The 26,953-nt window shown below is 39.4% G+C and overlaps 3 protein-coding genes across 4 annotated transcripts in view; 1 reads left to right on the plus strand and 2 right to left on the minus strand.

The window, feature by feature from the left end:
* The window catches only part of LOC126378831 (gastrula zinc finger protein XlCGF57.1-like), a 119,210-nt gene that overhangs the window by 50,686 nt on the left and 41,571 nt on the right, over positions 1 to 26,953 (plus strand). The gene's annotated exons all lie outside the window — the stretch shown is intronic.
* LOC126378946 (hemolin-like) lies at positions 978 to 9,350 on the minus strand. The gene is made up of 6 exons (XM_050027495.1): positions 9,179 to 9,350; positions 8,113 to 8,372; positions 4,133 to 4,282; positions 3,151 to 3,340; positions 1,665 to 1,864; positions 978 to 1,311 (listed from the first exon to the last, which is right to left on the minus strand). Exons 2-6 carry the CDS (start codon positions 8,312 to 8,314, stop codon positions 1,028 to 1,030), a joined length of 1,026 nt encoding a protein of 341 aa, XP_049883452.1. The 5' UTR covers positions 8,315 to 8,372; positions 9,179 to 9,350; the 3' UTR covers positions 978 to 1,027.
* On the minus strand, positions 11,948 to 23,207 carry LOC126378918 (hemolin-like). Of its 2 annotated transcripts, XM_050027439.1 has the most exons (7): positions 23,181 to 23,207; positions 23,019 to 23,076; positions 22,366 to 22,492; positions 21,517 to 22,131; positions 18,756 to 18,958; positions 18,314 to 18,439; positions 11,948 to 12,316 (listed from the first exon to the last, which is right to left on the minus strand). In XM_050027439.1, the coding sequence occupies exons 2-7, from the start codon at positions 23,062 to 23,064 to the stop codon at positions 12,153 to 12,155; spliced, it is 1,281 nt and encodes a 426-aa protein (XP_049883396.1). In that variant the 5' UTR covers positions 23,065 to 23,076; positions 23,181 to 23,207; the 3' UTR covers positions 11,948 to 12,152. The 2 variants fall into 2 exon arrangements, with proteins under 2 accessions (XP_049883396.1, XP_049883395.1); XM_050027438.1 differs by lacking the exons at positions 18,314 to 18,439; positions 18,756 to 18,958; positions 21,517 to 22,131; ... (1 more) ...; positions 23,019 to 23,076; positions 23,181 to 23,207 and adding exons at positions 13,254 to 13,456; positions 13,886 to 14,500; positions 14,765 to 14,885; positions 15,111 to 15,168; positions 15,290 to 15,357 and having other exon boundaries at positions 11,948 to 12,442.

Below are 26,953 nucleotides of genomic sequence, written 5' to 3' on the forward strand. Positions count from 1 at the left end.
TTCCCCGAAGGGTAAGGCAAAGGGAACTATGCCCATACAGCCATGTCTGACGTATTTTTTTTTCTTGATGATTAATGAAATGGTGAAAGGTGATGAATGATGATGATGAAACCTAAGCCCCCACCCTCGGAGTAGACTCCTACTCCGAACCCCAAACGAATTAACTCAAAAGTCCGCATAAACTTTTGAGCTATGAAGCGGCTTCCTAGCACGAAGCGAAAATAGGCAGATACACTTTGTTTATTGAATACTCCAATGTAATAACACTCGCGAATGTCTTCCGACTAACTTAATGCGATCATTAACCACAAAACACCACTTCGTATTAATTATTTAGATTATTCAATGAAGAAAGCAACTGTCCCGTTCCCGTTTCCCGCTAAAAAGCCCAAGTGCAATGTCATTGACAAAATGTCAAACGATTACGTTACGGCTGCGTTCAGTATAAACGAAATGCGAAGGTGGTGGGTAAAAAACAAATAGGATTAATTTTAATATTGTCTTTTCATATACATATAGCAACGCTCACGGAGCACAAATCATAACAAAAATAGTTATTATAATAATAAACAATTTATCTCGAGCTCGGTGGCGCAGCGGTTAACGCGCTCGGTCTGCGATTGTTGAAGTTAAGCGACTTTCGCAAAGGCCGGTCATAGGATGGGTGACCACCGAAAAAAAAAGTTTTCGTCTCGAGCTCCTCCGTGCTTCGGAAGGCACGTTAAGTCGTTGGTCCCGGCTGCATTAGCAGTCGTTAATAACCACCAATCCGCACTGGGCCCGCGTGGTGGTTTAAGGCCCGATCTCCCTATCCATCCATAGGGAAGGCCCGTGCCCCAGCAGTGGGGACGTTAATGGGCTGATGATGATGATGAAACAATTTATATTTAAAACCAAAAATGTATCACTATTGAAATACAAGTAATAAATTAAAAACTAAAATTATTTTAAGAAAAAATACGAGTTTATTCGTCTTATTTTGTTTTTTCCTGTTTGTGCAATAAAGTATTTGTTATGTTATGTTATGTTAACTCACAGATAAATAACTTTCAGCGTATATGAAGCCGTGATCATTAGTGGCTGTGCAACCGTAAAACCCTTGGTCACTTTTCTTGACATTTTTAATCAGTATTTTGGACGCATGTTCAGTTAAAATGGTGGAAATTCTATCATCAGTATTTAGTGCTTGGGCGTTATAAGTCCAGTTTATTCTAGGCTTGGGTACACCTCCGACTTGACAAGGAATGGTCACGTCTTTACCTTCATTGATAAGGATTTGTGGTTCTAGTGTTTGGGCGAATGCAGGTGGGCCTGAAAAGGTGAGTAACACTTTAATACGTACAAGTAAGTAAACTCAGATTCGTAAAGTTAAATTATTCCTAATAGACGCGTCCACACTGAGCGAGTAACCTCGTTCGCGCGGTATTTCCCGCGCTTTTTTTGGCGCCTTGCATGCATATAGATTCTTTGAAAAAAGCATGTGTTACATAATTATGTATATCATATAATATCTTTTGACGTCGTATCAACGGTGACTGCTAGTTCTTTGGCTGCAAGTTTTCAGTATATATGAAAGAATGTCTAAGTAATGTATTGATTTCTTTATTTATTTGTAAAACATACTTTTTGTGTCAAAATAAATGAAAAAACGAAAGAATACTCACTGAAAACAGTGACATTAATCGCTAAAGATGTGACAACGCCTCGCGAGTCGTTGTGACGGCAGTAGTAGGTTCCTTCATCAGTCACGCGTGTGTCTTTGATCAACAATATGTTGCTTGAGTAGTTTCTATGTGGATGCACCCTCTCGTTGAATTTCGTCAACTCTGTGTCGTTGAAATACCACCTTACTTGGGTTAGGGGACTGTGGAAAAATGAAAAAAGTTAGTTTTGTTTACAAACTATAGAGTTTGTAAACAAAATAAAATGTAAATATTGGTAACATAGTGTCATGATCACTCATATTTTAAAAGAAGTTGCATTATCTGCAAGTAGATATCTCAATATCTAACATGAATATTAACTAGATTAAAGTTAAAAGTTGCGAAACGATGGAATTTATATGGACTATTAATTTACCTGCACTTTTATCGTTCAAGCAAATGGGCATATAATTTTAAAGTATTTTAATGATTTAAAATATTATTAAATAGAATTAATATAAATTATTTATAATTGTAAATGTACTAATTAATTAATTTAAAAGTAAGTAAACAGAAAAGGCGGGAACGGAAGTGAGAATTACGCGGCGAGAAAAACAAATGAAGAACGGGGTTGGATTGGTTCCCCGACTTTTCTAGGAGACGTTGGTTGTGGAAAGAATTACGATGGAAATTAATAAATAGTCGATAAAGTCACCCAATTACAGTGTTTTCTTGAAAATAGTTACCAGGATTTGTGCCCGGTTAATGGCAACATGCTCGCCCTATTACATAGGAATTAAACATTTAGGGCCCATTAGGGTCAACTAACACACACACCCACATCCATCCTACACCACACACATCCACATTCATCCTATCTATGGAGTAATGAAATTGGAGGCGATCACTCCACCGACAAGAGCGCAGCTTTAAATAAAGAGAGAGAGAGAGGGTCGACTAATTCTAAATCTCGTGATCTCGCAAGATTTCGTCAAATTTTTCGGGTTCATTCCCGAAGCATAATATGACGAGATCCCCATTCGAGATTGTCGCGATTGCGATTGATTGTGCTGATTTCCAAAGAAAACTTAATTATTTAGTTAGTACTATTGAAGCCTTTGTCTTCTTTCAAAAAATTGTTTGTTTTAATTAACCTCACTAGCACAAACATGCAGTTTTCATCGTTTTTAGCCATCCTAACTTTAGGTACATTTTTTATGAACTACTTATCTAAGATAAAATTTCGGTATCTCGCGGGAATGATATTTCCAATCCCGCGGGATCTCGAATTTGCGATCTTGAGTCGGGATTGCATTCCCTAATAATATAATGTTTTAGACGACACCCTGCCCTCTCTCATGTCTCAAATTTTTGTACCGAATGAGAACCAGTACTTCGCATTTTTCTGGAGGAGTAGTTTCTGCCATTGCGGCAAATCTACAATAAATCACGCAAAAAAAGAAAAAAAATATAAGTAATGTACTTAATTAAAATTCGAACCACTTACGTGCCCCCGTAGACGCAGTATAACTTGGTGTTTTCACCGAGTTGAGTCACCACATCCCGGCTCACATATTGGGGCTGGTGTGACGGTTGTGGGTGTTTGCTGCCTTTGTCCTTTATACCTACAATGTGGTGTTCGGCTAAAAACACAGGGTCAATACCCAGCATACTAGCCATGCACACGTATTTAAAATCTGCCAAAAAAAGAAAAAAAAAAGGTGTTTAAAAGAGAACGTCAGGTGGTGACCTGTATCGCCGCGGTGGGTGAATTAAGCCACCGGAACACACGTCATTTCGGTGGTGTAAATTTTATTCACACAATTATTCATCAGCATCTCCGTTATCCGCGTTATCCCGTTTTTACTGGGTCCGGCACCGCTTACCTAACCTGAAGATTCGACAGGTCCGGTTTTATACAAAAGCGACTGTCTGTCTGACCTTCCAACCCGCCAAGGGAAAACCAGCTCAGTACAGGTTAGGTCACAAACATTCGAAAATGCATTTTTCGGGAATGTGGCTTTATGGGTTGCGCGTGTACGATAACGTTAATGTGTGGTGTCTGTGTAAAACGAGGTTGTTTGTAGGAAGTGTCCGGGGTGGTATTTTCTTATCCGCCGAAACAGAAAGGGACGGGTAATCGATAAACATAAAATTTAAGGAACACACGTCAATTTTGAGCACATATCTAAAACAACCATTAAAAATTTTACACTGGCCAATAACCCGACAGAATTATGTTGACAGCACACGTCAAACGGTTTGCATACCAGCCAGATACCTTTTTGATTCGCCCGGGTTACCCATTCATTTACTCATTCTTTCTAAAATTAAGAGCTATCAATCATCCGTCCCTTTCCTTTTCGGTGGATTAGAAAATGACAGGTATAACTTAAAATAAAATAAGAGGGCGTCTGCAGGAATTAGCACCAGTGAACGTGTCAAATTAAGTTCTGTGCAGTAAAGTGTATTTAATTTGATTACATTACCTTTGGTGTCGACGTCTGTTATATTGGAAAACAGGAGTTTCCCATTTGGAGCTGTTGTATGTCTTAGATCATTAACCCTCGTGATTCTATCTGAGTTATCCTTCTTCAGCCATTGAATTTTCGGTTTGGGATAAGCATTGATTGGAGGACAGTCCAGTTTAGTGTTGGGTTCTTACCCGGAAAATTCCCGCGATTTGGAAATTTTCCCAATTCTGAGGGAAAAAACCCGAAAAATTCCCATTTCAAGGGAAAATATTTTTTATCGCATATATTTGTATTAAAAGTAAGGATTTCCAACAAAGACCATTTAAATATAATGTATGCCTACTTATGCCCAATTTATCTTCTGTCGTAGTGTCATATGAACTCTTAAAAAACTTAAAAGAGATCATCGGATTTCGGCCCAGAAGTCAAAGTGCCGGCCAAAAAAATAATTTTGCTATATTCCGTTAGATCTTATCCATATGAGCATTTATTACTATGGCACCAAAGCTGTAGGGTCAATATCTTCGGTTGTAAAAACTGTATTTTTCATACATTTTTGGTGAAAATGTAAAGTGCCGGCCATGAAACAATATTTGTATATCCCGTTAGAACTTATCCATTTGACCATTTATTATTAGGGCACCAAACGTCTATGACCATTATTTTGACTTTTGTTGGACTTTACGTTATAGTTTCTGTGTGAAAAGTGCCGGTCAGCAAAAAACACATGTCAAAGCTATCGAGAAGATACCTGTAAACATTATTCACTATGACAAAAACGTGTATGACCATTAATTAGTTTGGCTTTTGTTGGATTTAAAAAAAACTTGATTTTTGATTCATTTTGTATAAAAATAAAATATAACAGGCGCGTTATTTACAGGATCGTCAGAATGTTTATTACTATGGCATTAAACGACTATGACCAATATTTTGAACTTAGTTCGATTTTCCAAAAATCAAAAAAAAAGTTTTATCTAGTGATAATGGAACTATCTTGCTAATGGCGTAATATGGTGGTCGTCTTTTGAAAAATAGGTTTGCGTTTGACCACTACCTTACCTGATGGTGATACACGCTTAAGAAACTACTTTTTTAAAGAAAAGTGTATACAAGGAATAAACAGTGGGGTGATAGAGGTACCTACTATGTTATCGGCCGAGTAGCACCAGGATATTGTGATAGGCATACTTGCAAAGTACAACTACCCGACTCCTGTTTTCCCTAACAGATACTTCAGACGTCATGCCAATATACGAGTTTCGTTACTAGATGGCAAGCTTATCTTTGGAGGTAAGGTAACCATTTACGGTCAAGGTGAATCAATACCATAATTCAACCTAAACTTAGGCCGTAACGTTGAGTCGAATGCAAAAACTACAGCCAACGTCATATCTAAAATCAGATAGTATTAATATAGAAGTTTACCTAACAACACACAAAACAAAAACACAAAGTATTTATCTGTCTATTAACTAGCCATTGGGAAAGCTCTGCTTGTTGTCATTGTTAAAATGTATAAAAAAAAGTTTTTAAAAAAAGTCCAATAAAAGCCAAAGTCGACATTTGGTAGTATAGTAAAAATACGTCGTTCAAGTCGTTTACCAAAAGATTTGACTTATTTTGTTTCGCTGGCTGACATTTTCCCATTTGAACCAAAACGGAAAGAGAGACGAATAAAAAGTCAAGATAACGGTCAAAAATGTTTTGCACCAGATTATTAAATGTTCTAAAGGTCCTTTGTAATCCGCCGTACCGCATTTTTTACCCAAAGCACTTTATTTTCATACAAAATAAATAAGAAACAAAATTTTTAAAATACACTAAAAGCCAAACTAATGGTCATACAAGTTTGGCGCTATGGAAAAAAGTGTTAACAGACATCTACTCGATACTCTCAACATGATATTTTTGCTGGACGGCATTTTTCATATTTAAACTAAAACGTAAATTCCAAAAATAATGTCAAAATAATGGTCATAGATGTTTGGTGTTATTAAAAATATTGAGAAGCAACTATTAGACAGATTCGACGTATTTTTTTCGATGGCCGGCATTTTAACATATTAACCAAAACTGAAAGTCCAAATAATGGTCATAAAAGTTTGGCGCCATACTAATAAATGTTCTAACGGTCCTTTGTAATACGCCTGTATACCTTTTTTTCCCAACGGACATCATATTATTTTTTACAAAATGTATGAAAAGTCGAGATTTTTAAAATCCAATTAAAGCCAAACTAATGGTCATACACATCTGGTGTCATAGTAAAAAATGTTCAGAACAATCTACTCGAAAGGTTTGACACATTTTTTTTCTTTGACCGGCACTTTCAAATTTGTGCCGGCCAAAGTATGGAAAGCCGATGATCTCCTTTGTAATATATTTTGAATGGAATGTTCGATTTTAATAATTCCATGCAAAGATATCTACATATTATAGGATATATAGGATGCTTTTGGCACGAGAGAATGTCATCATCGAGGAGCAACATGGTTTTGTGCAAGAAATTGGGAAGCACGAATACCTACAGATATTATTTACTTGGACTATGAAAAAGCTTTTGATCGAGTTCCTGTCACACCATTGATTGCTAAATTAGAGCCCTTTGGAATCAGAGGCAATGTCGTGAAGTGGATTGAAGACTTCCTGTCAAATCGCACATTCTCTGTGCGCATCGGAGAATCATACTCTGTTCCCAGAAATGTCCTCAGCGGTGTGCCGCAGGGATCGGTGTTAGGACCTATTTTATTCAGTATCTACCTTACATATCTTAAACATGGTATCATGTCTGATATATCACTCTTTGCAGATGACACGAAAATAACGGGGAATCCACTTATTAGCCATAATATAATCCAAGATGATCTTGATAGAGTAATTGCTTGGACCCGAGATTGGCTCATCACATTAAACGTAGACAAATGCACTGTGTTGCATGTTAGCAGTAACCACCCCACGTTGAGTTACACCATTGACTCAAAACCTCTCGAGTGTGTTAAAAAACAAAAGGACCTTGGCATAACGATAACACATAATCTAAAGTGGGACGAACACATTATTGGAATCACTAAGAAGGATAACTCCCTTTTATACATAATTAGAAAAGCTTTTTATCATATAGATACGGAATTGTTTCTTAGGCTTTACAAAACTTACTTACGTCAGACCGCTGTTAGAACATGGGTTTCAAATATGGAGACTTTACTATCGGAAGGACATTGCACTACTAGAGAGAGTCCAAAGAAGAGCAACAAAGATGGTGACAGTACTGGCTGGCCGGAGTGGACCTTAGCGGGGGCCGCAGGACTCTCACCTCTGGCTTGCCTTCATTGGCCAGCCAGAGTGGGGCGTTAGAGCTATACGCTCGCAGGGTGGAAGTGAAAGATGCATAAGTCGCGAGTTGGTAAGGCGGGTAAACCGCCTTGCAGAAAGCGGTGTACACCTCTTGACACCCAGAGATGTTCACAACCATGTTGCTGTCTTGCCGTCCAGTCGCGTCGGCTAGATAGGTGGCCCAACCAGTGAGTGACGAGTCACCGCCTGCCCAATGTATCTCTGTTATTAACATTGGTCGAGCAGGCGCAGTAGCCCCAGTATATAGGTTCACTAACCCCCAACCCAATAGCCCAGTTCCTTTTGTTCCCATAATCTGCAATAGTCCTACACGAACCAGGGATTGTCTTTGGGTGCACTCCCAAAGTGCATACAGGGATAATCGCCGGTTGGTGTCACAACACATTTAGAGTAAATTGTCATAAGGGGCCTCTACGTGTTGGCTTCGGCCCCACGCACGCCTTCCAAAAGTCCGGGACTCCATGACAGACCCGACCCGAGACATGGAAACGACATACAAATAATAATAAGATTAAAAATAATTAAATAAAAAATATTTTCCCATGATTCGGGAATTTTTCGGGTGTTTATTTTATTTTCCCATATTTTCCCGATATTTTTTCTTTCCCACCCAATTTTTTCTTTCCCTGCCCATCACTAGTCCAGTTCGAAGGGTTCACCCTTGATTGGGGTGTGTTCCTTGGCGTCAAGTTTGGGGATTTCAAGAAAATATCTCTTAACATATATTGGTGCAGAAGTAGCGATTCCTTTAGCGGTGTGGGCTAAGCATTGGTAAGTGCCTTCAGTTGCAGCTGTAGAATTTGGTTCGATAAAGATCAGAGTGTCTCTTGTAGGCTCCATAGTTGTGACTTTTGTATGGTCTACTTTGAAGGGTCTGCCGTCCTTTATCCAGGAAACGCTGAAAATTATTATTATTCTTATTTGTGCATCAAACTCGAACTAATGCAGACCGAATGGCCACTGCGACCTAGTCAGATCTATTGTGGCCAAGTCCCTACATATATATTTAAAACTCCTCCTTTAGACCAATCCGTTCGATTAGATCGAGCATCTTTTTGGGAGGAAGCTAAACGCTGAAAATTATTACAAATCCGCATGAGAAAATATTCATCAGTAAGTAGTAACCGAGATCAACGGCTTAACGTGCCTGCCGCAGCACGGATCGTCTTACTTTCGGACAATCAGTGTCCTAACCAAACTAGGATCACAAAGTGATTTTTGTGATATGTCCCCATCGGGATTCGAACCCGGGGCCCCTCCGGATCGTGAGTCCAACGCTCAAGCACTGAACCACAGATGCCGTTAGGTGATTGGCTTTTGATAGGTGGTCAACAAGATCGTGGCTCTTAAAAGGTAGGTACTTATGTAGAAATGTAATATATTATACAATTTCAATAAAAGGGAGCGGAGTCAGATAAGTGCAGTGTGAACACACCGTAAGCGTAAGCGAGACGGCCGCGCAGTAGCTATTGTATCGAGATTGTTAGGATCAGCGCGGCGCGTTGGCATTGTATGAACCCACTACGCGTTACCGGTGCGCACATTCGTGTGGACAGCGAGACTCAGGTGGCGTGTTGGGAGCACATTCCTTGGTACAGCTTTCGTGATAGCTACGCGTGTGCGTAGCGCACGCCTCGAGGTTCGAATGCTCATATTTGTCACATGGGCAGCTAAAGTGTTAAATTGTTGATGATAATGACTTACACGGCGTCATCATCTAGTCGCCCGATGACAATGCAGCGAACGGAAAGCGGCTGTCCTGCCTTGTACGGAACCACACGAGGTATGTCATCCAAAATCGGGAAGTCTTGTAAGGGCTGTACTGTGTACGCTATGCCTGTAGAAAAAAAGTAACACAAAACATAAACTCACGACAATGGAGTAGTAAGAAGCACATCTACAAAATTTATCAAAAAAAAAAATTCAATTCATCTACATAATTGCTGCTTAGCATTAGATTTTACTGTATCTATCATCATCTGTGTTAATTTGTTTTGTATGTTGTGTGCAATAAAGTATATTTGATTTGATCGATGATTTGATTTGATGATGATTGACCGTACACACTTCACCGAGCTTTTTTAGAACAACGTGTTAGGTGGTGAGCCGAGTCGCTGTTCATCTTGATCAAAAAAGTAAATAAGTAGGTAGGTAGGTATAATATTCTAGGTAGGTATATTACACAGGATGTCAGTGACATCAACGACAAAAGTCAACTCATAATCATGTCTGAATCATCCCCCTCAGTATTTGTTACGATGTCACTTTTTTCTATACAGAATATTACACCCTCATAGTTCTTACAATATTAAGTAAGGTACTACTGATGTTGGGAAATAATCCGCCAAACTGTAGTGGAATTGGGCGCGATGCATTTGTTGAATGCCTCTGGAGCGATGCACACGAGTCATTACTCACTGGGTGCCCCAAGACGTATACAGAAGTCGACACAGACCGCGTAAAAGGTAGCGTGCCGACCTCAGTACTTATCGTCGCGCAAATTCGAGAGGAGTAAAAAATCAAGGAAAGGCTAGCAAAAAACAATTTACTTATAAAAGAAATAAACTGGTTTGAAACAGGTACTTACCCAAAGATAAGACAGGTGGCAATAAAAACGATTTTTTTTAAACACATGGTGGGTTTTCCCTTGTATTATCTGAACAGAAGAAAAACACAACTTTTTACATAAATAACAAATAGATACAAATAACGTCGTTAGAATATTAAACCTCTTTGCTTTACTCGGAAGAATAAAATAAATTTAATATTGAACGCATCCGTAACGTGCATTCCTGTCGACGGGAAAACACTGAATGTAAAAATTTTGTATGTCTATATGCATTGCTGTATAATTATGTTAATTTAGTAAATCTGTATTTAGTACCAAGTTTAGGGTTCTTCTTCTTCTAATCCTACTGTCAATTGTTCTTTCTTTCTCACCTTCTGTAGCCTGGGAGCAATCCCAGGACATTTTGTGAATTTTTAATTCTCGGTCAATCGACTGTCGCCAGGTCTCGGATCAGTATAGGGTTACATAGCTAAAAATAGCAGAAACGAAATCCCTAAGCGGTAATTATCGGATTTGTAATTATTTTTGCCAAGTTCGATATTTTCTTACTTAATAGTTTTTTGCAAATGTCGTTACTTGCTACCTGCCTAAGCCACCGAAGCCGTGGTAACCCAGTTGGTAGAACGCTCGCCTCTCACTTTGAGGTCGCAGCTTCAAATCCAGTACAGGCCTAAACCAATGATTGTCGAATTTGTTTTCGAATTCATATTTGGATCATAAACGATTATCACGTGTTCAGCGATGAAGGAAAACATCATGAGGAAACCCATGAGGAATGCATTTTCGGAGGTATGTGACCTAACCTGTATTGGGCTGGTTTTCCCTTCGCCGGTTGGAAAGCCAGACAGGCAGTCGCTTCTGTACAAAACCGGACCTGTCTAATCTTCAGGTCAGGTAAGCGGACCCTGTGAAAAACGGGATAATGCTAGGGGGATGTTTCTTGCAACCTATCTAAGTTCTTCTTAATTCTAATGGTGCGATTTATTTCGACGGAAAATTCCACTTGATATTGACTCAGCATCATGGTCTGAATCATCCTCCTAAGTATTCGATGCGGTGTCACTAACACTCTGTATATTGCATTTTTTTTTTCTTTTTTTGGTTTTCCCCGAAGGGTAAGGCAAAGGGATTACGTATTTTTTTTTCTTGATGAATAATGAAATGATGAAAGGTGATGATGATGAAACCTAAGCGCCCACCCTCGGAGTAGACTCCTACTTCGAACCCCAAACGAATTAATTCAAAAGTCCGCATAAACTTTTGAGTTATGAAGCGGCTTCCTGGCACGAAGCGAAAATAGGCAGATACACTTTGTTCCTTGAATACTCCAATATAATAACACTCGCGAATGTCTTCCGACTATCTTAATGCGATCATTAACCACAAAACACCACTTCGTATTAATTATTCAATGAAGAAAGCATCTGTCCCGTTCCCATTTCCCGCCAAAAAGCCGTATATTGCATGTACGGAACCTTAGATAATAGGTACGTGTGACACACACTTACCGTGTTTCACTGATTCATTTGAATTATCCTTATAAGGCATTGCATTGTGAATGATTTGAGGAAAAAACAAGTTGTTAAAAACCCGTTTGCGGAAAATAGAATTAAAAAACTAAAAAATAATTACAAAAATAAATAAACCGCTGTTGCAGGTGTCCCTCGCTGACTATCGACGTCGATAGTTTTATCGATCGATGGATCGACTGGTGTGGTAGCACCTTTACCTGTGTACAGTCATGAGCAATTAATGTACCCACATTAGGACTCTGTCGCACTAACACATTTGACATTTAGTGAGACTTACAGTCCAATTTGTCAAAAAAGTTAATGTGACATGATACCAAAGTGTATACATATTAATGCTCGTGACCGTACTTAGATTGATAAAGAAACAAAATGTTACTTTTAAATACTTTTATTCTTAAATAATTATAGACACTTGTTACCAAAATTATAAATGGATTATAGTGGAACGTAACATCGAATAACAAAGAAATATTTTTTTAAAACTAATAGTGAAACATGTTTAACAAAAACAAAATTAAAGTAGCATCTTTGCTGCAAAAAACTATTACCATCGAGTAACTAATATACTACCTATTACTTACAATGACGGGATATTAACCAAACTTTCGGCATAAACAACTCCGTTTTCATTAGTGGCTGTACAACCATAGTATCCTTGGTCAGATTTTTGTATCTTTTTAATTTGCAGTTCCGATGCATTGTCGGTTGGTTTAGTGGTCACCCTACTGTCTGACTTCAAAGGTTGGGCGTTGTATGTCCACGTGATGGTTGCTTTGGGTACACCTTGGACTTGGCAAGGGATAGTCACGTCTTGGCCTTCAGCTACTAGCAGTTTAGGTTCGGGCTTCTTCACGAAGGTTGGTGCGCCTGTAAAAGAAGAAATTGCAATGAATGCATACTGGTTAGACGAAGCGAATATAATCGACTGGGTAATATTGATATTATGTGCTTATATTGTATTTCTTTTATTTTATTTAAGAAAAACCAACAGTATAATACAGAAAGAAAATACGTAACAGTTGAAAACTAATAACAGGTTTCCACTTCTTCTATCGTGTGGATTGTGAGTTGGACTACTAACCCCATCAACCCTGGTGTCAGGGTCATTACTGAGCCGCCATAGGCCGCTGACATGACTCATATAACGACTTCATACTTATATCAGTAAGTAATAACCGGGACCAATGGTTTAACGTGCCTTCCGAACACGGATCATCTTAGTATTAGACAATCAGGTGATCAGCCTGTAATGTCCAAACCAAACTAGGAACCACAAAGTGATTTTTGTTATCCCCACCGAGATTCGAACCCGGGATCTCCGGATCGTAAGCACAACGCTCAACCACTGGACCACGGAGGCCGTTATATTCTTATTATATTGAAGATTCGTTGTGTCTATTGGTCGAAACACTCGATATAATTCGCACCGAGCGCGACTCGGTTGCCGTGCAGAGTTTCCTGGGCGTCGTTTGAGAGACAACAGTCTGGGAGGATAGATTATAATAAGAGTTACATAAACTGCCTATATACGTCCCTCTGCTGGGCACAGGCCTCCCCTCAATCAACCGGAGGGGGTATGGAGCATACTCCACCACGCTGCTCCACTGCGGGTTGGTGGAGGTGTTTTTACGGCTAATAGCCGGGACCAACGGCTTAACTTATAATAAGAGTTACTTACTGACAACTTTAAGATTAATAGGATTGGAAGTGTTCTTTCCCTGCGAGTCTACGACATGGCAGTAGTAGGTGCCTTCATCTGAGACGCGTGTGTCTCTTATGAGCAGTCGCTTGCCAGAGCTGCGGTTATGTGACGTCACGCGGTCGTTTGGCCCGTTCTCCATGTCAGTACCCTTGTAGTACCATTCTGGGTACGCTAGGGGGCTGTGGGTAAAAAATAAGCAAAATAAGTAAGTAGCTGTAGCGACTTTGATCGCGTGAAACCCTACTGTTAAAACTAATAGAAGTTTCATACAAACTATGCCATCACTTTATATCCCCTTTAGGAGTTGATATTTGCAAAATTTGGTAAGCACCAAAGGCACCTACCCCCTCAAAGGAACCCATGCAAAATTTACGACTCCTAGCACATGAAATTTCTGAGATTTCGTGATGAGTAACGTGAGTTAGTCAGCCAGTGAGTGAGTCACACACATGGGATTGAGTTTATGATTCGAAGCAGATCTGAAAGACTATTTTCCTTTCTAATATAAGTCAGTTAGACTGATTTAACCCTAAAACGAATTGACAACTTAATTTTCAACTTTAACTTCCACTTTCAGACGTAAATACAGTAAATTTTCAACCACTTACGTGCCACCGAAGATGCAGTATAGAAATGTGTCGTCTCCTGCTTTAGCTGTGACCTCCTTGCTTACGTACTGAGGGACTAAGGGCTGGAAACCAGTCTTCGGATTCTTCTTCACGCCAATAATGTAATGCGCAGCCAAAGGCACCGCCTTATCCACAGCTGGTGAGCTCGCCATACAAACATACTTGAAATTATCGCTTGTATCTTCTTCTGTTACGTTTGAGAAGTAAAGTTTCCCATTTGGGCCCGTAGTGATTCTTCTGTCGAGGATCGTGTGGGAGATGTTAGGGTCCGAACCGAGTTGGTACATCCAAACGATGCTTGGTTTGGGATAGGCTTTGACTTCAGGGCAGTCTAACTCGAAAGGCTCGCCTTCAACTGGCGTGTGCCTTTTGGCTTCGACTTTCGGCGCTTCTAGGAAACCTTTTTTGACAATCATTGGCCCAGATGAGGCGATGCCTGCTGGGGTCTCGAGCATGCAGTGGTAAGTGCCCTCTGGCTCCGCGTCTGGGTAAATAGATTTTGGTGGAATTGTTATGGTGCTCCTCTGTGTATTTGGGGACATTACGGTTTTGTGGTTGATTTCTAGGGGCTTGCCGTTTTTACGCCAGGTGAATCTGGAAAGGCAAATAAATATCAAGTACTTATATAATATATAATTACATAACATAGCATCATCCCTGTAGGCAGAGACTAGCAGCTCAATCATAACCCTGACACCAGGGTTGATGAGGCTGGTATTGTACCTCACAACCCACACGATAAGAAGAAGAAAATTCAGCCAAATGTAAATTAAGTACTTAGTAAACTTACAAACAAATCACGCTTGTATCCCTGAATATATATAATAATAGATAGGTAATTATTTATAGAAGACTTACGTAAGATCTTTCGATACTTCTCCGATGGTACCACACCGCAAAACTACTACTCGCTGGTCTATGGCCAGAATCTCACGCGTGCTTCCATCCAGAGTAGGCCAGGATTTCACCTCTGCTTGTGCTGCTCATTTATGAAAAAGAAAATTGAACGAATAAGTTATACCTATATACTTAGAATAAATTGTTGAATAAATATACCGCCTATCGAATTAAAATATCTAACACGCTTATAATATAGTTTACAAAATCAGTCTATATACGTGGCACTGTTGGCACAGGCCTCTCCTCAATCAAACCGTGTGGTTGCAGCTTACACTACTAGGGATTCGTGAAAAAAAAAACTTACCAAGAGCTAAGCAGCCAGCCAGAGCCAAAAACTTTATCGCTCCCATGATTGGTATTATCTAAAAACAGAAAAAATACACTGAAAACACAATAGAAAAAATAAACGAAATATTCAACCGTACAAAGAGTACGGTTTACATTTAAAAGTATTTTTTTAATTAAAAAAACAACTTTGCTTACATTTGAACGCATCCGTACCGTCTAGTCCAGTTGGCGGGAAAACACCGAATGCAAATGGCTGATCGTTCCGACTTCGTTATATACCTAAAGCTGAGTCATTTTTTTCAAATTCCATTGCTTGAATTATCCTCAAGTCCCGTATAGGTTATCAATGCAGGTGCGCTAGTGAATAATTTACAGGAAAAGGATAAACGGTTCATTCCATTATAATACAAACGCGCCAAACAAGAAAATACATAATGGTAAAAAAATACTAGTACTGGGGTGATTGACCTATCACCATACGGTTTATCATGTTATCTCTATCTTGAAACTCGAAGTAGTTAATAATGCAAATCTAAACAAAAAACCTATCTTCGAACGAATATATTAGGCTCGGCCCCGCGGCACAGCAACCGCGAATTATATCGAAGGCTTCGACCTATAGACGTAGCGAAAGCTGTCTACGACTATACGTGGATAGACGTCGAACGCCTATTACTGAAAGCCCTCGATATGATTGCGGTTTCAGTGCAGCTTGGGGGTCTAAAATGGCCGCATCGAAGCAAGTAGTTGACATTGCTTTTTTTTTTGACGTGACTTATTGTAGATTTGCCGCAGATGGCATTAACTACTTGGCCGGACAAATGGGGAGCGCTGAAGGCTCTCACCCGGTACAACGTTTAAGACAACAGGCCTGAGGGTGCCCAGTTGGGCGCGAACCTCGGCTCAGGGCGTCGTTTGAGAGGAAAAATATTGAAAGAATCAATCGACCCTAGTGGGTCGATAGCGATAAGCGCGATGTCCTGCGCAGTGGCGGCCCTACGGCGGCGGTGCGAACGGTACGACCGCACCGGGCGCCGAAAAATGGGCGCCAAGATCAACAAGAGTGGTCCACCCTGGCCAGCAGCCCCGAATCTAGTATATTTTGAGGGGCGCCACTTTGAGGTCCGCACCACCTAGTATTTTGCTAAGGCCACCACTGGTCCTGTGTTTACGTTTTTGTGCAATAGAAAATTATTGATTATTGATAGAGCAGCATGCTGAAGAATAAATAGTATTCTTTTTTTTTTTAATAATAATAATAATCTTTATTGCACAAACTTACAACGACACAATGACAATATATAGTTAAACAATAAAAACAAGTGCAATATGTGTGTATATTGTCTGGCAGAAATTGCTGTTTAGCAATAAGGCCGCCTATTGTGCTTATTTTTAATCGTATGTTTATGTCCTTTGTATATGTCGTTGTGCAATAAAGTATTATTTATTGATTGGTTAAATCGAAGGCAAAAATGTACAAATCTACTTATATTTTCTTGAGGAACTTAGCTTGGAAAATCCCTCATTTTATTGAGTATGTACTTAAACACGGTTTTTCATTCATATTAGATATTGACGTCTGAAAAATTGAGTCACTATGTAGGTACCTACGTCATTAAACATTTAATAACATAACAAAAACATGACATAAACTCACGACTTTATCCCAATTGGGGTAGTCAGAGGTACATCAATCGCAATATGAACTAAGTATCCACACCTCACTGAGCTTTCTATTAGACCAACATGATAGGTGGTGAGCCGTATCGCCGTCTATAATGGTCGAGTCAACTGTGTTAATAAACTTAATTCCGCCCAAGTTGTACCTACTGTATATGTGTTATGTTATGTCTGATTGTTAAACGGCTTCTATGGTCCAGTGGTTTGAGCGCTGGGCTCATGATCCGGAGTTCCCGGGTTCAAATCCCGGTGGGGAAATATCACCAAAATCACTTTGTGGTCCCTAGTTTGGTTAGGACATTACAGGTTGATCACCTGATTGTCCGAAAGTAAGATGATTCGTGCTTCGGAAGGCACGTTAAGCCGTTGGTCCCGGTTACTACTTTGTAAGTTAGTAGTCGTTACATGAGCCATGTCAGGGGCCCTTGGTTGCTCAATAGTAACCTTGACACCAGGATTGATGGGGTTGGTGATCCACTTCACAACCCACACGAGAGAAGAAGGAGTTAAAATTAAGGTCTGTGGCGGACCCAACTAGTGTGCCACCTAGTTCCGTCCACATGCAACAGATGGCGCCACATTCAATAATGCAGTCTTCAAGCAGTCGTGAAACGCGATATCGAAGTTTACACAGCAAGACGCATATATACAACTTCCAACATAACACCGTTGGGTCGTCGATCCCTAGTCAAACTACCAACTTGTGGCTAGCGGGGTACTTTGCTTTGTTCGGTACCCCGATAACATCCTTTGGTGGCACACCCTCGCCGCCAAAAGGTCTGTGCAATAAAGTGTATTTTGTTTGAATTGATTTGATTTAGGTATTCACCTATCACATACACATCATCTCGCAGAACCTCAGACAAATACGTCCACTCACTCACAAACAGATCACACCCTGGTACTTAATTCCTTGGAATATACTAATCTTCTTTCACCCTAAGGTTGCCTGGCAGAAATTGCTGTTTAGCAATAAGGCCGCCTATTGTGCTTATGTTTTATTCGTATGTTTATGTCCTTTGTATATGTTGTTGTGCAATAAAGTATTATTGATTGATTGATTGATTGAATCCTGACTATATACGTCGATAGTTTCATCGATCGATGGAGCGACTGGTGTGGTAGCACCCTTACCCGTGAAAGTAGATAGAAAGATAAATAAACACAATTTTACTTTATAAATATTTTTATTCTCCATTATACTAATTACTTAAGTACTTAACAAAAATATATTTGACGAAAATAATTACAAATACATATTTATTAACCGTCAGACTTAAACTAATAGTGAAACATGTTTAAAAACAAAATTAAAAGTAGCATTTATGTTTAAAAAAAACTATTACCGTCGAGTAACTAATATACTACCTATTACTTACAATGACGGGATATTAACCAAACTTTCGGCATAGACAACTCCGTTTTCATTAGTGGCTGTACAACCATAGTATCCTTGGTCAGATTTTTGTATCTTTTTAATTTGCAGTTCCGATGCATTGTCGGTTGGTTTAGTGGTCACCCTACTGTCTGTCTTCAAAGGTTGGGCGTTGTATGTCCACGTGATGGTTGCTTTGGGTATACCTTGGACTTGGCAAGGGATGATCACGTCTTGGCCTTCAGCTACTAGCAGTTTAGGTTCGGGCTTCTTTACGAAGGTTGGTGCGCCTGTAATTTAAGAAATGACTGGAAACTACTGACATATGCTTTCTATTATAGGCTCAGAGGTACTAAAAGCAATTAAAACAATTCGTCTAAAAAGAGTAATAATGCAGTTCTAATGCATAGTCAGTTGGTCCGCAATTTATCGAGGGCTTCGACCAATAGCCGTGCGACGTTTATCCACGTAACATTCCATGCGTCTATTGGTCGAAACCCTCGATATAACGCGCACCGCGCGCGACTCGGTTGCCGTGCAGAGCCTGCTGGGCGTTGTTTGAGAGAAAATAGTCTGGGAGGATAGATTATAATAAGAGTTACTCACTGACAACTTTAAGATTAATAGGATTGGAAGTGTTCTTTCCCTGCGAGTCGACCACGTGGCAGTAGTAGGTGCCTTCATCTGAGACGCGCGTGTCTTTTATGAGCAGTCGCTTGCCAGAGCTACGGTTTTGTGCCGTCACGCGGTCGTTTGGCCCGTTCTCTATGTCAGTTCCCTTGTAGTACCATTCTGGGTACGCTAGGGGGCTGTGGGGTAAAAGAAATAGAAGAAAAATAAGTCATTTGTAAGTACTACTTCGGGTCACGAACAAAATATAAAAATGTCTATGATATTGTAAATAAAAAAAATATTATCATAGACAAGGAGACTTTCTTCTTGGCATCCTAAACGGACGCATTGACTTTGCGTCATTTTCCTGTGTTAAATAATTAATTTAATAAATACAAAAAAAGTGTTTTATGAAACAAATATTAATAACAAGAGTTTAAATTTGTGAGAGACAATAAAGTAGGGGAAGGCTGGGCAAAGTGAATACCCCGGGCAAAGCGAATACTCCCCACTACTCCTAAAATATTAGATGTTAATTCAACACACCACTACTGTTACGTCGGGCCATCTTGGATTAATACGCGGCAAACATCGAAGCGAGAGGCCGCGTCGTGTCCCGTCCGCGGAGTGGAGATTTGTGTTTTCGTGAATAAAAGATTGATTTTACGCGGTAAGTACATTGATTAATTCTCCTATATTACTAGTTCTTGATTCTTAGAAATGTCTTAATTCAGTAGCATACCAAAGTAGGCTTTTATGGTATATTTAACAGAAAGTCAGAATTATTAGTTTTTGCATGAAATGTGCTAACCTCAAAATTTACCTAGTGGGGCAAAGTGAGTAGGGCAAAGTGGATACCATATCCACTGATGACTTATTATCTAAAAAGGTCTTTTACTTGTTTCAGATGATGAATAAATATAAAAAAACTATATTCACCGAAGATTAGGAAAATATATATAAAAGAAGACGGTAAACCAATTGAAAAATTGGATTCGATGTGACATTTGTCAACAATGGTGTCACGAAAATTGTTCTGCTTTTGATGGCACTTAAGGGTATACCTGTGACAATTGCCAATCTTAATTTTATAATTTTATGGTCAATAAAAGTTATTTGTTTCAGTTTATCAAAGTTATTTCTATATTTTCAGAGTCTGATTATGGGTATTCACTTTGCCCAAGTACTGTATCCGCTTTACCCGGGGTACCGGGCAAAGCGAATACAATCGTACTTTTTTTTACTTTAACTGCAGTTGATTATTGTTTAAATATTCTTGGTTACTGATGTTCGTATTTGTAAGAGCAATAAATAAAGACTGATTTGTGATAATTATTTTGTTTTTGTATTGTAAACCTTTTCTGCTATAACCTTAAATACCTTAAGGTATCCACTATGCCCGGCCTTCCCCTACTCAAAATTTAAGACGAGAACGCCACAACTACTTACTGTTAGAAATACGACTAGAATTTCCGCCTAAAAACTAGCTGTAAGTAAGTATCCCAACCCTTTTAAACGCTCGCGAATCTTTGCACGAGACCCTCTAAAAATATTCTTATTCAAATTGCATTCAGTAACATTTTACAGTTTTTCAAAACCTCACTGAGTTCTCCAATATAACTCACATACATAATAGTATATACACACACATACAGTATAATACATAATATACAGATTTATTAATTTATTTATTTTTCTTATTATTTTCTTTTTCCTCAAATACTTTATATTACGGTTTAGGTACGTAATTATGTGCTTAGACTTTAGAGCCCAGTTCTTTTTGTTTTACTGTTTTTTGATTCCCCAACCGGCTGCAGCTGAAAATCAGCGTCATAGTCTAGCTACAGCTAGGCCGTGACAATTGCTGAGCTGAAGCCGTTTCGGCACTCTGTATAATAATAATTATTATTTTTTGTTAATTAGTGTTAAGTATGCCGAATAAATATTTTCTTTCTTTTCTTTCTTTCAATAAATAAGTACAAATTGCAAATTGGACATTATGGAAAAAGAACAGCGCGGGCAAAGGTAGGTGTATTTACACTGAGTTTAACACGTTAATAGTCCAGTGATCCATATACGGGTCATGACGGACTAGCTCCGTGTCCGTGTCCCATACATGGGTCACTAAGAAACGACCAGCTAAGCGTTAAAGGCGGGTGCTCCACTTGGATCCCGCGTACCTTAGCAAAGGTTGAAGTAATACGCGGGACTTACAAGGAAGTCAAAACATTTTGTATGGGGACTGTCAACGTGTAAACAAATCGCGAGTTTGCAACGAATTTTTGTCTTTTTAATACGTCAGTTTGACTAATTGACCACCAAAGAGACTGACTAAAATTCAATTTAGAATGGTGCTAATTCCTGTAAATACCATCTAATTTTATTTTTAAATTATATCTGTCATTTTCTTATCCGCCGAAAAGGAAAGGGACGGGTAATCGACAAGCATAAAATTTATGGAACACACGTCAATTTTAAGCACAATTCTATCTAAAAATTTTACATGTCAATAACCCGACACAGTTAGTAGACAGCATGTCAAACGGATTGCATACCAGTGACGTACCTTTTTGATTCGTTCGGGTTATTCATTCATTTACTCATTCTTCCTAAAATTAAGAACTGTGAATCATCCGTCCCTTTCCTTTTCGACGGATATGAAACTGACGGATATAACTTAAAATAAAATTAGGCGGTGTCTGCAGGAATCGGGGCCATTATCAGACTTAAATACAATAAGATTTCAGCCACTTACGTGCCGCCGAAGATGCAGTATAGAAATGTGTCGTCTCCTGCTTTAGCTGTGACCTCCTTGCTTACGTACTGAGGCACTAAGGGGTGGAAACCAGTCTTCGGATTCTTCTTCACGCCAATAATGTAATGCTCAGCCAAAGGCACTGCCTCATCCACAGCTGGTGAGCTCGCCATACAAACATACTTGAAATTATCGTTTGCGTCTTCTTCTGTTACGTTTGAGAAGTAAAGTTTCCCATTGGGGCCCGCAGTGATCCTTCTGTTAAAGTTCGTGTGAGAGATGTTAGGGTTCGAACCGTGTTGGTACATCCAAACAATGCTTGGTTTGGGATAGGCTTTGACTTCAGGGCAGTCTAACTCGAAAGGCTCGCCTTCAACTGGCGTGTGCTTTTTGGCTTCGACTTTCGGCGCTTCGAGGAAACCTCTTTTGACGACCATCGGCCCGGATGACGCGACGCCTGCTGCGGTTTCGAGCATGCATTGGTAAGTGCCTTCAGGCTCCGCGTTTGCGTAAAGGGATTTTGGTGCGATTGTAATGGTGCTGTTATGTTTGTCTGAAGATAAAACGTTTAATTGGTTGATCTGTAGGGGCTTGCCGTTTTTACGCCAGGTGAATCTGGAAAGGTAAATACATGTTAGGTATGTTTATAACATAAGATAAAATCACGGCTGTAGGCAGAGTATAAGTGGAACCCACGTGATACCATTATGATTCCATGATGATTGATGAATGTGGAGGAAGCGAGATAAGTGTGTCAGGGTCGAAGCCAATGGAATTCCATAGTCCCTGCTTACCCCGGTGGCAAACAGCCGTGACTTTATGTATGTTTGTTATTTATAGAAGACTTACGTAAGACCTGTCGATACTCCATCGATGGTACCACACCGCAGAACTACTACTCGTAGTTCTCTGTCCAGTATCTGACGTGTGCTGCCGTCCAGAATAGGCCAGGGCCAGGAGTCCACCTCAGCTTGTGCTAATCATTTACGAAAGAGAAAATTGTACGAATAAGTTAGAAGAAATATAATAATTTAGAAGAAATTGTTGAATAAGCCCAATCGAATGAGGAACATTCCAGGCTAAGTGACGGCGCTGCTACACTTAAAAAAAAAACAATAATAATTGCCCAGATTCCTACAGACTACCTATTTTTTTTACCCGTCATTTTCTTATTCGTTGAAAAGGAAAGAAACGGACGATTGGAAAACCCGGGTGAATAAAATAGGCACCTCGCTGTATGCAATCTGATTCACGGGTGCTGTCAAATTAATTCTGTCGGGTTATTGACCAATGTAAACAAGGACCAAGTAGGTACTTGGTCTTTGATGTAAAATTTTAAATGGTTGTTTTATATTTCCGTCTAAAATTGACGTGTGTTTCATAAATTTTATGCCTGTTGATTACTCGTCTCTTTCCTTTTTTTTTTTATTTTGGCGGATAAGAAAATGACATGTATAACTTAAAATAAAATTAGATCGTGCCAATACTTATAAAAAACTTACCAAGAGCTAAACAGCCGGCCAGAAGCAAATACTTTATCGCTCCCATGATTGGCACTATCTGAAAACAAATAAAACACCAAAAAAAAAGAAACCGAACATTCAATCGTGCAAGGAGTATTTAAAAGTTATTTAAAAAATATACATATTTGAACGCGTCCTTACCGTCTAGTCCAGTTGGCGGGAAAGTACCGAATGCAAATGGCTGATCGTTTCGACGTCGTAATATATCTAAAGTTGAGTCATTTTTTACAAATTCCATTGCTTGAAGTATCCTCAAGTCCCGTATAGGTTATTAATACAGATGCGCTAGTGAATAATTTACGGAAAAAGGATAAACGGCTCGTCTGCCATTATAACGATACTAATACGTTTAAAAGAAAACATAAATTTCCTTTTTGCTTTGCCGCAGTCGGGTAAATACCAGTGATGTGGCGTTCGCTGGAATGTTTTTGAATGTTCGCTGAACTTTGGGAACGTTCCTGGCAGTAAAAAGGCGGAAAAAGTTATATAAAAAGAGGTTAATTACTTAACATTTAGGCAGATAAGAGTACAAGACTGAACAATTTACTGGTTAGGGCAGCTTTTCTTTTCAAAATTGTTCTTTCTTGTTCTCTGGGGGGTTAAAAAGGCCACATCAAAGGAATTCATCTAAAAAAGCAATAGTGCTACTTATTTGACATTTGTTTGCATTGCGCACATACTTTTGTATGCACAAATGTCAAATTGCAATATTGCTTTTTAGATGAATTGCTTCGATGTGGCCTTTCCAGGTCCCCGATACCGACCCCGCCGGCGTGGTCGACGATTTCCCTCATTCAGCGCTTATCGCTATCGACCCGCTAGGGTCGATTAATTCTTTCAAATATTTTTCCTCTCAGACGACGCCCTGAGCCGAGGTTCGCGCCCAACTGGGCACCCTCAGGCCTGTTGTCTTAAACGTTGTACCGGGTGAGAGCCTTCAGCGCTCCCCATTTGTCCGGCCAAGTAGTTAATGCCATCTGCGGCAAATCTACAATAAGTCACGTCAAAAAAAAAAAAAGTTCTTTTTACATAAGTTTTGCGCCACGGCCATTCCCGTCAGATTCCATCACGCTGGGGCTTCACCGTCGAGCACACAGACAATATCAAAGTCAATGAACTCACTACGCTAACCGGCATTCAGATGCTTGCATAATATTTACATACTTTTACGTACATACGTAAATTCACGTCCATAATTCCTAACGTGGTGGAAACAGCCAAAAGAGTGTCGGTAAGTACCTACTAATCGAAGGAAATGAGGGGCTTTCCAATTGGCGTTCCCCAAAAACACGAGGCGTTGTTAAGTTTTTTTTATCTTTGTTTTTGGGTATAAATGATACATGTACCTTTTATTACACTAAGGTACCGTGCTTCGGAAGTTAAGCCGTTGGTCCCGGTTACCACTTACTGATGTAAGTAAGTAGTCGTTACATGAGCCATGTCAGGGGCCTTTGGCGGCTCTAGTAGTAACCCTAATAAATAAGTAATAGTAACCCTGACACCAGTGTTGATGAGGTTGGTACTCCACCTCACAACTTACACGATAGAAGAAGAATTAAGGTACAATTACAACTTCCATTTATTATCATTTTGATCAAAATAAAGAGAAACAATATAGGTAGCAACAACATTCTACTTACTTATACATTGTCACGAGCGATGTATGTGATTAAAGATTACTAAAAGTTTGTTTAATGCACCTAGGTGTATAGCTCAGGTGAATTAAGTTTACGAAAGGGTTTTTATACATCACTGTTCACGTTCATTGTCATACCTGGGATTAACCTGTCACCAGCCAAATAAGGAAAACTGAGTATTTATTTACATTTTCTCCTTTCCTGGTATATAGTTTGTATAATACGTAATGTGTAGGTTTTTTTTTTTGACGTGACTTATTGTAGATTTGCCGCAGATGGCATTAACTACTTGGCAGGACAAATGGGGAGCGCTCGAGCGGCCTGACGGTGCCCAGTTGGGCGCGAACCTCGGCTCAGGGCGACGTCTGCGAGGAAAAATATTTGAAAGAATTAATCGACCCTAGCGGGTCGATAGCGATAAGCGCTGATTGAGGGAAGTCGTCGACCGGCGGCGGGGTCGGTATCGGGGTCCTGAAGTGTTTGGTGTCGCGAGCTGATTGGCTGCCTCTATGGCTAAAGTAATCGGGTCGTCGGGATCGAATATTACGTCCTCAGTACCGTCCCTGAGCGGGATGTATTCGGAAACCGCAACTACCAGAATAAGCGGAGTTAAAGCAATATTGCAATTTGACATTTCCGCATATAAAAGTAAATTTTCCGTCGCTATAGTCCCGTTTCACAGAGTCCGCTTACCTAACCTGAAGATTTGACAGGTCCGGTTTTTACAAAAGCGACTGCCTGTCTGACCTTCCAACTCGCAAAGGGAAAACCAGTCCATTACAGGTTAGGTCACATACCATTTCTCGGGAATGTTGGTTTCCTCATGATGTTTTCATTCACCGCTGAGCACGTGATAATCATTTATGATCCAAACATTAATTCGACGACATTGGTTTAGGCCTGTGCCGGGTTCGAACCTGCCACCTCAGAGAGAGAGGCAAGCGTTCTACCAATTGGGGCTACCACGACTTATCGCAAAAGTATAGAAGGAACTGAAAATAATTAGTGCGGCTTGGTAGTGCGGTGGGGAAGAAGGGTATAAAAGTATATCTCATTGAAAAAGCTGATAGCTTTTTTGCGCAGAGAATAGGCCTGACAGTTCTTTTTGGGCGCTCTGCCTCAGAGTGGCGTGTTCTAAGGTCGTATTATTTAGGTTGGTAGTTCCTAGGAAATTTGATTTGTGATATTATCTGTTAAAGCTAGTCTTGATAGGTAGAATCAAGTTTGTAATAGGTAATTGATTACATAATCATAAATTGTTATTCACCTAATAACACATTCGCTGTTTTCAATATAAATAAAAATCATAGCTGGAAACCAAAACTTTTTAAGGTGAATTTTTATTAAGTACATATGCATGCTTGTAAATATGGATAAATGTATATTGTTATTATTATTATTTCATTAAAAAAACACATTTTTCAAATCCAGGTATACCGGTATTGTTCTGGGGGCAATAACGAAAATACCGGGTTTGAAAATTGGTCCGGAATTGCGATCCCCAATTGACAACATTTCATTTTTACTAAGGTGCCTTAAATCGAAAACCATTTCGAGATATTTCTATGATTTACACAAAACACATTTTTTCAGATTTTTTAATTCAGTAATAATAGAAATATATTGAAAAATCCACGAGGTCAGAAGAGGAAGGCATAATAAGTTCAGACCTTTACATAAAAATTATAAAAAAAGTAAATGTCATTTTTTTTTTAGTTTTGGTTTTCCCCGAAGGGTAAGGCAAAGGGAACTATGCCCATACAGCCATGTCTGACGTATTTTTTTTCTTGATGATTAATGAAATGATGAAAGGTGATGATGATGAAACCTAAGCCCCCACCCTCGGAGTAGACTCTTACTCCGAACCCCAAACGAATTAACTCAAAAGTCCGCATAAACTTTTGAGTTATGAAGCGGCTTCCCGGCACGAAGCGAAAATAGGCAGATACACTTTGTTCATTGAATACTCCAATATAATAACACTCGCGAATGTCTTCCGACTAACTTAATGCGATCATTAACCACAAAACACCACTTCGTATTAATTATTTAGATTACTCAATAAAGAAAGCAACTGTCCCGTTCCCGTCTCCCGCCGAAAAGCCAAGGAAAAATGTCATACATAACATGACACTTTGTTTGCGACTTGTTTTAAATACGCATGCAAAGGTACATTACATTATACTGCCTTCATTCTATCAATGGCAGAATCCAATTTTCAAAAAATATTTTTTGTAACTTCTAGTGGAAAAATCTTGAAAAGAAAAAATACGTGTC

The sequence above is a fragment of the Pectinophora gossypiella genome, chromosome 27 (genome assembly GCF_024362695.1).
Source record: "Pectinophora gossypiella chromosome 27, ilPecGoss1.1, whole genome shotgun sequence".
NCBI lineage: Eukaryota > Metazoa > Arthropoda > Insecta > Lepidoptera > Gelechiidae > Pectinophora > Pectinophora gossypiella.